Source organism: Pundamilia nyererei, unplaced genomic scaffold, assembly GCF_000239375.1.
Source record: "Pundamilia nyererei isolate P.nyererei 1_Seehausen unplaced genomic scaffold, PunNye1.0 scaffold00294, whole genome shotgun sequence".
Classification (NCBI taxonomy): Eukaryota; Metazoa; Chordata; class Actinopteri; order Cichliformes; family Cichlidae; genus Pundamilia; species Pundamilia nyererei.
In genome coordinates this window covers 95,368-107,294 of record NW_005187695.1, presented here as the reverse complement: position 1 = coordinate 107,294, position 11,927 = coordinate 95,368, and the positions used below count along the sequence as shown (strand labels likewise).

The window sequence follows — 11,927 nt, the reverse complement described above, 5'->3', positions numbered from 1 at the left end:
TTCTTCATTAATTGAGTTCAGTACAGCATGGTTAAAAAGAGCAGGAAAATATCACTTCAACATACAACAATGATGACTGAAATATATTTTGCTCACCTGAGATTCTCTGAGCTAAACTCTGATTCTAGAAACTTGAGGAAAAGCTCCTGCCCTGCTGGATCTTTCAAGGCGTCCTCCAAAGAGAAGCCCCACTTCTTCACCCTCTGCTGACTGGGCTCCTTACTGGGAAAGATGGAGATAGGGATTGGCAGTTTATTGTTATATATATATATATATATATATATAAGCCCCACACACCTACTGTTTAAATCTTTACACCAGCTCAAAGTGCAAATTTGTAGATTTTCTGCCTGAATCAACTGAGGGGCTGCACAAAGGTTCATAAGATAAATGAACTTACTTTGCAGAGTCCCCAAACTAAAAAGAAGTTGGAAGTGAGCTTAATCGCTCTTCTTTAAAAGCATAGGAGAACAAGGTGTAGAATAAAGTACTGTTTGTTGTTCATTTAGTGCTCCCTCTGCAGATTATGGTTGGGCTTCTCAGTATTGGACTTGGAGTTATCCACTCATGTGCCGAATCAGGGTTTTAGTGGCAAATTGGTTGCACAGGCTTCACATTTTGGTCAGGATCATTAGTAAGCAAGCTAACACTTAATTGGGGATATTATTAAAAAGAATTTCAGAAGCGCTTTTACCATAAACATACAGTCCTTTAACAATGACACAAAAATACAAACTTTTGATACAGTAGGGAATTTTTGGGGTTCAGCATCGTACTCTACCTCTGTAAGTGCCTCCTAATGACCCTCTTGGGTCAGCTTAAGCAGCTTAAGCTGACGTAAATGACATATTTTCCTTTTAATTTAGTGTTTGAGTGAACGAAAGGAACACGATGAGGAAAAGGAAAAGCTTGAATTAAAGTTGCAAATTATTTTGATAATTGGAAATTAAACAAAAATATTACTAAAGTGTTCAGTGTGAGTTTTTCAATCAACTGTACAACATACATCCATTACATAAATTAGTTTCATAATTTTTTTCTTTTTTTTTTTGAACATTTTAATTGTAATTTTTTTTTTTGGGGGGGTGGGGGGTTCTTCATGAAACTTCATGCAAAGTTATCTTCATATACGAAAGGGAAACTAATGTAGTCTTTTATTTTATTATAGACGTTCATAAAAATAACAAAACCTTATAAACATCGTCTAGGAAGCAGAAACAGTTACATTTATCACAGCTAATAAAACCAAAGAAAAAATTCTACCTAAATGCTCAAATCTGCTTTAAATTTCTCAGAGATATTTTATTTAGGTTCTGATCAGCAACTGAGCAGAGTTCACTCCACTCCTGCCTGAGTGCAGGTCACGCTGTCCTTCATATCAGTGTGAAATAAAAGAACAAGAGAAGGTCGTTTTATACACATGCATAGAACAGATTGAGTGTCTGATTCAGATCTGGTGACGGGTGTTACCGTAAGCTCTTAATTTTTGGAAATCAAAGCTCTCCAGCAGAGAAGAAACGAGGTAGAAAGTAGACACTGTCAGTGCTGTGTCCCTGACATGGTCCTGGGAGGGGATGTGTAATTAGGTTACCACAACCCAGCTGAGATTCTGTAGCATAACCTGAAGCGAGATCTTCAATCGAGACAGAATGAAAATATTGATGAGGTGAACCATCTTTTTCTTTTATAAAACAATGGCCCAACATGTATTTTCATTGTGCAGCTCTCATAATTAACAGGAAATATCTGGCAGAGGATGTTGCTGCATAAATTCAAGGTATCAGCCTGAAAAGTTCAACAATAACAGAGTATTGTGTGTTTAATCAGACTGAGTTCAAACACATTTATGAATAATCAATATCAATCAATCAATCAATGTATTCAACTTTTTTTGAGTTGAATAAAACTGTAATATTTCTTTCCACCAGAGAGCGCTGCTGTTTTTCTTTTCAGCAGCCTAAATTTAATGGGGCACTAAAATATTTTTAAAGTTATTATGTGACATTTAATACGGAGATTATAGTTTTCAAATACTGATAGTTGTCAAAAGGAATCTTGCACTTTAGCCTCTAAGCTGTCATCTAATCTCACACCAAATATGCCCATTTTATAATTAAAAGTATTGTAAAACGAATAAAAACTAGTAAAAAATAAAGACTAAATGCATTATGCCATGATATTTATTATGTTTACTTTTCTTTGAGTTTAGCTGAATGTTCAGTTGAACTTGATAAAGTTTCTGTATGACTCCCACAGAGGAGGAAACTTCAGGTAACAGGTTTGGCCTGTAAAGCTCCTTCCTCACTGTGTTTCTGTTTTGTTTCTACTTTAACAGCTAAGTGTTCATATTTACTTTGGGTTACAATGCAAATCAATTAAATAGCAGGCAATCTAAATTACACACATCCCTTCTTGTTGTTCTTTATATCTAAAGGAGTCTGCACTTTGACCAATAACTGAAAATCTTAATTCTAATTTAGTAGATTTTTGTTTGTAAAGTGACGCAGCGAATCAAAATCTACACTTTATTGCCAAAAGTTGTCACGTCCGCTGTGGCAGAGGCATGGAGAGCAGATTGCAGCCGAATGCAAGCACTGAAGATGGACTGGAACTGAGAGTGAGCCTTTATTACGGCGGAGCAGAATACAAACAAAAGCAAAAGGGGACAGAGACCAAACAAGCCAAACCTAAACTGGGAGAAACCTGAAAAAACAACAACCAAGAAAATAAAAACCTGAGACATGGGACATGCAGTTGGTAATAAGCAGATGGATCAGCGATAAACAGACGAAGACACGGGGCTTAAATACACAGAGGGATGACGAGGGAATGAGACACAGGAGGAGAGCACAGACATAATGAGACAAAGGGGAAGCAAACCTCAAAACACTGAACACAGGACACAAGATGATCAGAGTAAAACAGGAAAGGACAGAAAGTTAAAGTTTGTGCTGTGCTGACTTTCAAATTCAAATGATTATCACTGTCTTTCAGTTTCAGTCTCCAGGATCTCTATGCAAGATGTCTGCGCCCAAAGCTGCTGGGATCACTATGTTTACTTTTACCTCCAACTCCCAAAGTCCCTGCCGTCCTCTGTTCCAGATCCTCAAGAGCCCTTGCTACAGGCCATTGTTCTCCGCTGTGTCCAAGCACCTGAGGGGGCCCAGAGAGCTTCTGAGACAGTGTCGGGGGTGAGAAAACCTCAAACAGTCAAATTATTGTTTTTACTTTTAAAACTTTGAGTGATTTAATGTTATGCTTTTTTTGTTTTGGTCTCTAATAGATATCACTTATATGGTCATTTCATACATACTGGCTGTAAGCACAGAAACTGCAGTTACCTGCAGGTCTTTATTCTAGCTTAAAGGGAGCTAAAATGGTTTGTTTTATACAGCAGATTAACCAAAGGACTGAATAAAGGCCAATAAGATAAACATTTTTTAGCCTGAACCATGACTCCTGCAACGCTACCCTAGTAGTGTCCCAACAAAGATGGAAGTAATAGGTCCACCTTAACAAACAGCATGGAAACATAAGAAAATGACATGCCATAAGAAGTATGCTGTTCATTCTGTACGTTTACTAATAGTAGTGCTCATTGTACTATTGTGCCATGTATGACTGTGCAATGACAATAAACAGTTATCTTACTTCCTGTTTCACAGGTTCTGCAGGTTAGGATTGGGCTGCTCAGTATTGGACTCGGCGTTATCTTTTCATGTACTAGTCTAAACTATCTTGGTTTCTCTAGCTTCCCATATTGGTCAGGAGCAATGGTAAGAAAGCTAATGTTTAATTAGTGTTTTATTTATTTCAGAAACTTTGTGTGACCATCAAACCAAACAGCATTTCCTTCCCAGACCCCTACAGCTTTTTGGGGCTGTTTTGTTAAATCACATCTGACTCCTCCTCTCATGCAGGAACATAGTACTGACAACATAAAGTGAGGACCATAAGAATGTGGACAGGCACAAAATCAGTAATGTTGCCTCTGTAATCAGTGAAGTGTAGACATTCAATTTTAACTCAAGGGCTGTAAAAATGTATTGTAATAACTTTTTAGAATTTACAGCCAGTTGTACAAATCACTCTCCATGTCTAGGTTCAGTTTGCAGTTTCAGATGTCATTAAAATCATTTAGATGTCGCTTTATCAAACAAAGGTCAACCTACCTGGCCAGTGTTTTCTTTCGCATGCGAATCAGAGTCAATCACCTTTAACTGAGCTAAATCTTTTAGTTCTCAGGCAACATTAGAGACAAGTGGATAATGAGAACATGGAAGATAATGCATTTACATAGTGTTATCAACTAGTTAAAATTCATATTATTTTACTATACACACACTTAATCACACACAATTAGGGCAGCAGTTGAGGTTCACCATCTGCCTCCATCGGTACCTCCTGGGGGCCATGTTGGTGCGCAAGTTGCTGTTTACTCAGTGAAAAATAAAGGAATTACTTGTATAGAGTATTTAAACGGAAGTATGTAACTTGATTAAATATTGATTTGTGTGTGTGTGTGTGTGTGTGTGTGTGTGTGTGTGTGTGTGTGTGTGTGTGTGTGTGTGTGTGTTTCTAGTTCATTGTGCTTGGCATCAAAGCCCTCTTGTTTGATAAGCACCCAACTGGGGTGAGTAATTCAGCTTTATTATATATACATATACTGAGCAGGCATAACATTTGTGTTTACAAAAGGTGACAGAAAGGTGTCAGAATGCACAGTGCATCACTGTTTGTTGCACATGGAGCTGCATGGCTGCACAGGTGGTCTGGTATGATGAATCTTTTTTCTTTTTTTTACATCACATGGATGGCTGGGTGTGTGTGCTTACCTGGGGAACGCGTAGCACCAGGATTCACTATGGGAAGAAAGCAATGCTGGGGATGCAGTGTGATGCTTTGGCCATTGTTCTGTGTTGGGTCTCGCCATACATGTGGATGATACTTTGACACAGACCACTTAACTAAGCATTCTTTCAGACCATGTACATGCTTTCATGGAGATGGTGCTCCCTGGTGGTTGTGGCCACTTTCAGCAGAATAAAGCACCCTGCCACAAAGGAAAAATGGTTGAGGGATGGTTTGGGGAGCACAAATGAGTTTGAGGTGTTGGCTTGGTCTCCAAATTCCCCAGATCTCAATCCAGTCGAGCATCTGTGGGATTTGCTGGCCAAACAATTCCGATCCATGGAAACCGCACCTCACAACTTACAGGACCTTAAGGGACCTGTGGCTAAAATGATGGTGCAAATATTACACCATCATCTTTTCTACATCATACATGTAGCAGTAGATATCTCCAAATATGCACCCACATTGTGTTGAACAGCGTTGAAGAAATTTCCTCCAGTGAACAGGAGTCACACAGTGACTTCCACTGTGGAGACAAACTGTTAAAGTTGAAGCATTTGTTGGCTTTTTAAGTTGTCTGAGTGTTAAATGCATATTTTGTTGTGCATAAAGTGACACAAGTCTTGTATTTTAGGTCATACTCAACATGATTTTGTATCTCATTTTTGTTTTTGTTTCTAATGTCTCTGTAAGGCACTTTGAATCACCTTGTTGTTGAATTGTGCTATACAAATAAACTTGCCTTGCCTTGCCTAGTTCACTGAGTTTTGAATGAATATGGACAGTGGACAACAAACAGTGACGCGTGTATCTCTACATGAAGTCTGTGTGGTCACTGCTCTTTGAGATTTGAGTGTGTCAGCACCTTGTCAGGAACTTAGCCCACATTATTTTTCTCTTTTAGAGCACTGATGACCCAGAGCTCCACAAACCGGTGCTGATAGAAGTGACTGCGCTGCCTGTGGTCTGAACATCTTGACTCTGTGTAATGTCACATCAGCGATCAACAAAAATTGTGACTGTACGGCCTCCAACTTCTGAGAGTTTTCTAAATGTTCCTAAAAATAATCATATTTAATTTTTTTTTAAAGAAGTCCCCTGTAACTGTTATATAATTCATTTTGCTTGTATTTTTGAAATTTTATTTTTAGAGAATTTTATATTAAACTTCAACATTAAGCTTTTTGTGTGAAAACAGGAACATGTCTGAAGATTACCGTTACTAACATTTTTAGGTGTCATGGTGTAGAATATATGAATTATAGCACTGTGTATATTTACTCTGTTACTGACGAACTTAGACTTAGTTACTTTTTATTGTAATCAATTACTCGACCCGTTCAGTAAAGACATAAACACACAACAATGTTTGCCTGAGAATGTGAGATCAAACCTTTGCGACACTGTTGCTGTGACACAATTTGTCCACCAGGGAGCACTGTTCTCTTGTCACAATTGTAATGAGGTTGGAGGTTGAAGGCACACGGAGAGAGTTAAGGGGAGCGACCGCAGCAGCGGCGGAGCAGGTCCGGAGGCTGAACTGCTCTCCCAGCTGTCCAGAACTTTGTTTTTAATGGATTCTTGTGCTCCAGTTTGTTTTCCTCTTTTTTTGGGTGCATCTGCTAACCTCCCCTCTGTCTGCATGGTTCATGTTTTCAGATATTTCCAGGTTTCATTGTTTTAGTTTCTCAGTGTTTAGGGTTTTCTTAGTTCTCGTCCTGTTTGTGTTTTCGTTTATTTTATGTATTTTTTTTTGGCCACAATAAAGGCTCACTTTTTGTCAAGTTCAGTCCTGCCTCTCGTGTGTCTGCTTCTTAGTCCACACTTCAACACACTGGCTACCCAGCCATGACAACAGCCGAGTTGTGGTCAGCTGTCCAGCACATCAAGTAATCCATATTACAGCATGAGTAGCACTCAGTTAGGTGAAGTGAAAAAACTTCAAACTTGCTGGGACCTGCCCTCATGTGGACCAGCACAGGAAAAGAACTGATTGTTTTATTTTTGGCAATTTTTGCACATTACACTTTATGTAGTCCCGTGTTGACTGTCTGTTATATGTGATTTGTAGCACCGTGGTCTTGGAGGAGCGTTGTTTTGTTTCACAACGTACTGTATCACTTTACATGGCTGCAGTGACGATAAAAACACTTGACTTGACTTAAAGATGAAGATAGAGCTCAATATCAGCTGACATTCATAATGAAAACATCAATGAAGACAAAGGATGCTGGTTGTGGTTTGGAAGTTTTTCAGTATCTTTTCTGCAAAGCACTGCTGGAGGAAGTCACTGCACAGCCTGTGGCATAAACGTCTTGACTCTGTGTACTGAAATATCAGCGATTTACATTCTTACATTCTGACTGTACAGCCTCGAGCACTTCAACTGAAGTCATCTGTAACTCTTACATAATTCATTAATGCTTGGATTTTTTTCCAGTGAACTTTATAGAAAGCTTTAAAAGATATCTGCTGGGTATCTAATGAATAGTTGATATCTGGAAGTGCAGAGTCAAAGAGTTCCTTTACTTTGACCAGCCTGGGCTGAACAAAGTGAATCAACGTGGCGTGTTCAAGAAAGCATTAAAAATACAAATGTGTCATTATTTGAGTCAGATTGTGTTTGTTTATGAACCTAAACCAAATCAACATCAAAAGATTTGTTTGTGTTGTCTGTGGAGAAGTGGACACGGCTCATAAGCTTTTACTTATAATTGTACAATAAAGGTGCAGTAAGAGTGTTGCTGTGACAACCATAGAGCGCTGTTGTATTTCTTTCCTGGTTTATTTTTTCCAAACTGTGCAGCAAACACACCAAGTTTGTTAACAGGTGATTATTTTAGTCATGTTTGACTGATTGCCCTAATTAATTAATTGTTATTAAATCTTTACCATAAAATTACAGTTTTAAACTAGTCAAGTTTGTTATTTGGTGAATGTCTGAAGTTTAAGTTTGGCATGTTTGCTGAACATATTTGATTCTTGAAATGAACTGACGTAAACTTGTGGCTCCTCCGATGTCACCGCTACCTTTTCTGCAGGTTTAATCTTATACATCGTGTATATATTATATATTTTTTTATACGGAGAGCATAAAGAGGAGGTGCTATTGGTAGCGGTGTTGCCCAGTTCCTGGTTTCCTCTTTCCAGTGTACCGCTTACTTGATCAGACTCGTTTATTTTTCATAGGCAGTTGTTTAAGTTTTTGTTCTTCACTAACAGGTAAGTCTTGTAGTCATGTTTGATTCAGTAAAAGATAAAAGTCCAATTGTTGTCTTACTTTACTCGCATTTCACAGAATGTGTATTTGGTAATATTTTGACTTGAATTATTTTGGATGAGGATACAGTGTAAGATAATGCTGATTTTCAGTTTTTACTTTACAATTCGGTTTAGTGTAATGTTTACCGTTAAGTAGTGTTTTCTTGCCTTATTTCACTTTTTTTTTTTTTTACATGGTTCTATTAATACATGTTAATTGCGCACAGGGCGACGGCATTGTGGAGTGTAGTAATGGCGGGTTAAACTGCTTCGGAGTCAGTTTTCTCACCGTGTTTGGGAGTGTACAGGGACATTCAGGGTGATTACGGTGAATTCAAGAGTTTGGAAATAAATGTTTGCATGCTTGTTTTCAACTAGCGGACTTTGTGGATTATTTTTCAACTGCCCAAGAACACCTGTATGGTCTGACTAGCAGCGGGTGCTTCCGCGGTAATATTCAGCTTGTAATTCAGACTAATTAAGAGTTGTGTCTTTATGTAAAAAATTGTTGATTAAGCTAATCGTTTTTCATCGATCTCCATGTTGTAAGTTTAAACAACATCAGAAAAGACACAGGTTGAAACTAATTTTATGATTTCTGGGTAACAAAAATACAACTTCTAAAGTTAATATTAGTCTAATCATTAATATAAAATATAGTACATATATTTATCCATTGGTACAGGTGTTCCAGGTTATGGATGTAAAACAACACAAAAGAGGCAACTGGCCAATTTTAACATTACTTCCTTGTTCCTGAACAAGAGCGTGCAGTAAATAAAGCTGGGGGATGGTGCTGACTTCACTGGAGTTTTTAAAATGTGTTACATTAAATAGAAAGTTTTTATTATCTAGCTTTGCTGATATAAATGTGGTGAAACTTTATGTGAGGCAGAGGCAGGAAGTGGACTCAAACTCATGACTCAAACACGAAAAAGTAACTTAGGTCGGCAGGTTTATTGGTGGGGAAACTCCTTCATAAAAATAAACTCGCAGAAAAACAAACCAAAAAACCTTGAGAATAAATAAGAACAGAACACTGGAAACTAAAATTAAATCTCCAGGAAACTAGAAACATAGGACTGAAACCGGAAACACGGAGAGACTTGCACACACAAGGAGGTACAAAAGGCAAAGGAAAACACAGGGTTTAAATATACAAGGGAATAATGAGGGAATGGGGAACCAGAAGGAAGCACAGCTGGGATTAATTAGACATAACAAGACAAGGGGAAACAAAACTAGCCAATTGCAGTTTTCAAGAATGGCCACTACTAAGTTTTAATATTACTCTTATTATTTTGTGACCCAGAAAGAGTAAACGTTTAACATATTTTCAGGCGAGGATGTAGCTGTGTGAACTTCAAATATCTGCTCGGTTTATCAAGACATCACATATTTGCACAAGTGCTTCGACGTTTTCGGAGACGTCTGTTACCCACCAGCTCGTAGTCGGGAGCTCAAGGGTCACTAGAGCCGCCGAGAACGGCACAACTCCCGGCACATCATTTTCAGATCACCGCGGTCTTTCGCTACTCAGGTTAAACGTAATATATAAGTCACTTAGACAACCTAAAAATGTAATTTTTTTGGATTTTTTCAGTGTTTTATTTGTCCGTGAGTAAATCGGTTTGGCTGAGATTAAGGTTATTAGATTAGATAAAATAAAACTTTATTAATCCCCTGGGTGGGTTCCTCCTTGGTTTTCACACAGCTGAATAAACTTCAAACAGAAAACTGATTAAACAGAAGTATGAGACAGTCGAGAATTTACACCAGTGTCCTGTTATATTTTAGTTAGCAAGGAGCAGACGGCCGAGTTTATTAAACTCCACTGAGACAGCGGTGACGTAAATCTGAAGGCTAGACCGTCCAATTTCACAGCTGTTTACTTCCGGCCTACCCGACTTTCTGAGGACCCGGCCCACGAAGACCGCGAAGGACGGGTCCTCAGGAGGATGCAGCCCATGAATTTGGACACCCCTCTAGACACACTGACATTGGACATGGGACTGTCAAAGTAAAACAGGAAATAAAATGAACATTGAACCAGGACCACAAGACACAACACAAGGAACACAAGGGAGGCACAGAGACAAAACCTAAAGGCTGGAAAATCACAGCGGTGCTAAAGAATAAATAAGGAAAAATAAATACAAAAAAAAAAAAAATAATCATGAAAATCCCACAAACTGAGAACATTGAATAAACAAAAACCAAGTCACCCGACTACAGACCATCACACTTTTACTATGAATCTGATTGTCATTATTATGCCAGAAATCATCTAAAGAGACCAAACCCATTTTTTTGTAGCACACGACAAACTTTTTTCTGCTGTGAAGTGAAAATTTTAACATAGAAGTTTATGACACGTGACCTGCTGTTGTAGCTGACACAGTAAAGTGACTGGGTACATCACTGCGGGATTCCATTTTCAGCACCTGGAGGTTGCCTATATATGTAAAACATTCTTGTAAACTGGTATCAGCACAGTGTTATCCATATGAAGAACCAGTGTCACCTGTTAAAGCCAACTTGAGAGCGTCCAGTGATGTGACAGCCTCCCAGCATCAAGTCGGTTTCATTAATTAAAAGATTACTTTTAAAATTCTGTTTAAAGCTCCTTTGGTGGAAAGTGAAGTTAAGTGAAGGGAAGTGAGGTGTTTGGGTCAAATTGTTTTTCCACTAAGACTTTAATCTGATTCTTATTTCAGTTTTTTCTTGTCCCTCAGTCTCCAGGATCTCAAGACAGGATGTCAGTGACTGTGTCCAAGGCTGATGGGGTCACTGTACTCACTCTGACCACTGACCCCCAAAGTCCTTGGCCTCCTCTGTGCCAGATCTTCAAGAACCTTTGCTACAGTCCAGTGTGCTGCACTGTGTCTCAGCGCCTGAGAAGTCTCAACAGAGCTTCTCAGACAGTGCTGGGGGTGAGCTACAACCATCTACACATCACATTTTATATTATGCCTATTTTTTAATTTGTAGTTTTTTCTTAAACTGCACAATGTTCACTGTTCACACTGTACTTCATTTTTCACAGACTCTGCAGATAATGATCGGGCTGCTCAACATTGGATTTGGACTTATACTCTATAGCACTTGGACCTCCTTTTACTTAAACTACTTAGGCTTTCCATTTTGGTTGGGTGCATTGGTAAGGAAATAATGATGGGTATATATATATATATATATCAAAAAAAAAAGTGTCAGTACTCTGTTTGTGGATGATCGAAACTCTTAGATTGATCTTCAAGTTCCAGCTAGGATGATTTTTGAACCTCTTTATTTGTTCACTCATTGGTTACTTTTAGGCATTGAATAGACTTGGAAAGCTTTAAGAGAAGATCATTTTGGGGTTCAAACATATCTTTCCACAGTGTTAAATATGTGACAGAAAGGTTAAATGCCAAGTTTTGTCCAAGTAATATCTACATGTGATGACACCAGTGCACATTTACAAACACCGATTCATAGTTTTGCTAGGTTACATTAAAAAATTAGCTATAGTTCAAAATAGCAGTTTACACAAACAAACTATACAATTGTTCTCTCATGATGAAAGGTTTTATTTACAACTTGGAAAGAAAAGCATCTGGACTTCTTTAGGTTGCTTGAAGACGTTTCACCTCTCATCCGAGAAGTTTCTTCAGTTCCGGAACTGAAGAAGCTTCTCTCCTGTTCTTAAGATGGACATGAACTTTTTATTTATGTATTTATTTATTTTGTCTTTTGTCTAGTTCATCATGTTCGGCACTGTGTGCGTTTTGTCTGAGAAGTATCCAAGTCCATGTTTGGTGAGTATTTCA

General features: G+C 38.3%; 1 protein-coding gene across 2 annotated transcripts in view; it reads left to right on the top strand.

Moving 5' to 3' along the window:
- Positions 1 to 8,006: 8,006 nt before the first annotated feature.
- The window catches only part of LOC102202373 (transmembrane protein 176B-like), a 25,522-nt gene continuing 21,601 nt past the window's right edge, over positions 8,007 to 11,927 (top strand). The window contains exons 1-4 of one of the 2 annotated variants that reach the window (XM_005750940.1): positions 8,007 to 8,076; positions 10,851 to 11,048; positions 11,162 to 11,275; positions 11,859 to 11,915. In XM_005750940.1, coding sequence (XP_005750997.1) covers positions 10,872 to 11,048; positions 11,162 to 11,275; positions 11,859 to 11,915 — 348 coding nt within the window. In that variant the 5' untranslated portion in view covers positions 8,007 to 8,076; positions 10,851 to 10,871. Of the gene's footprint in view, positions 8,077 to 10,832; positions 11,049 to 11,161; positions 11,276 to 11,858; positions 11,916 to 11,927 lie in introns of both variants that reach the window. The other variant, XM_013915378.1, reaches the window with a different exon arrangement.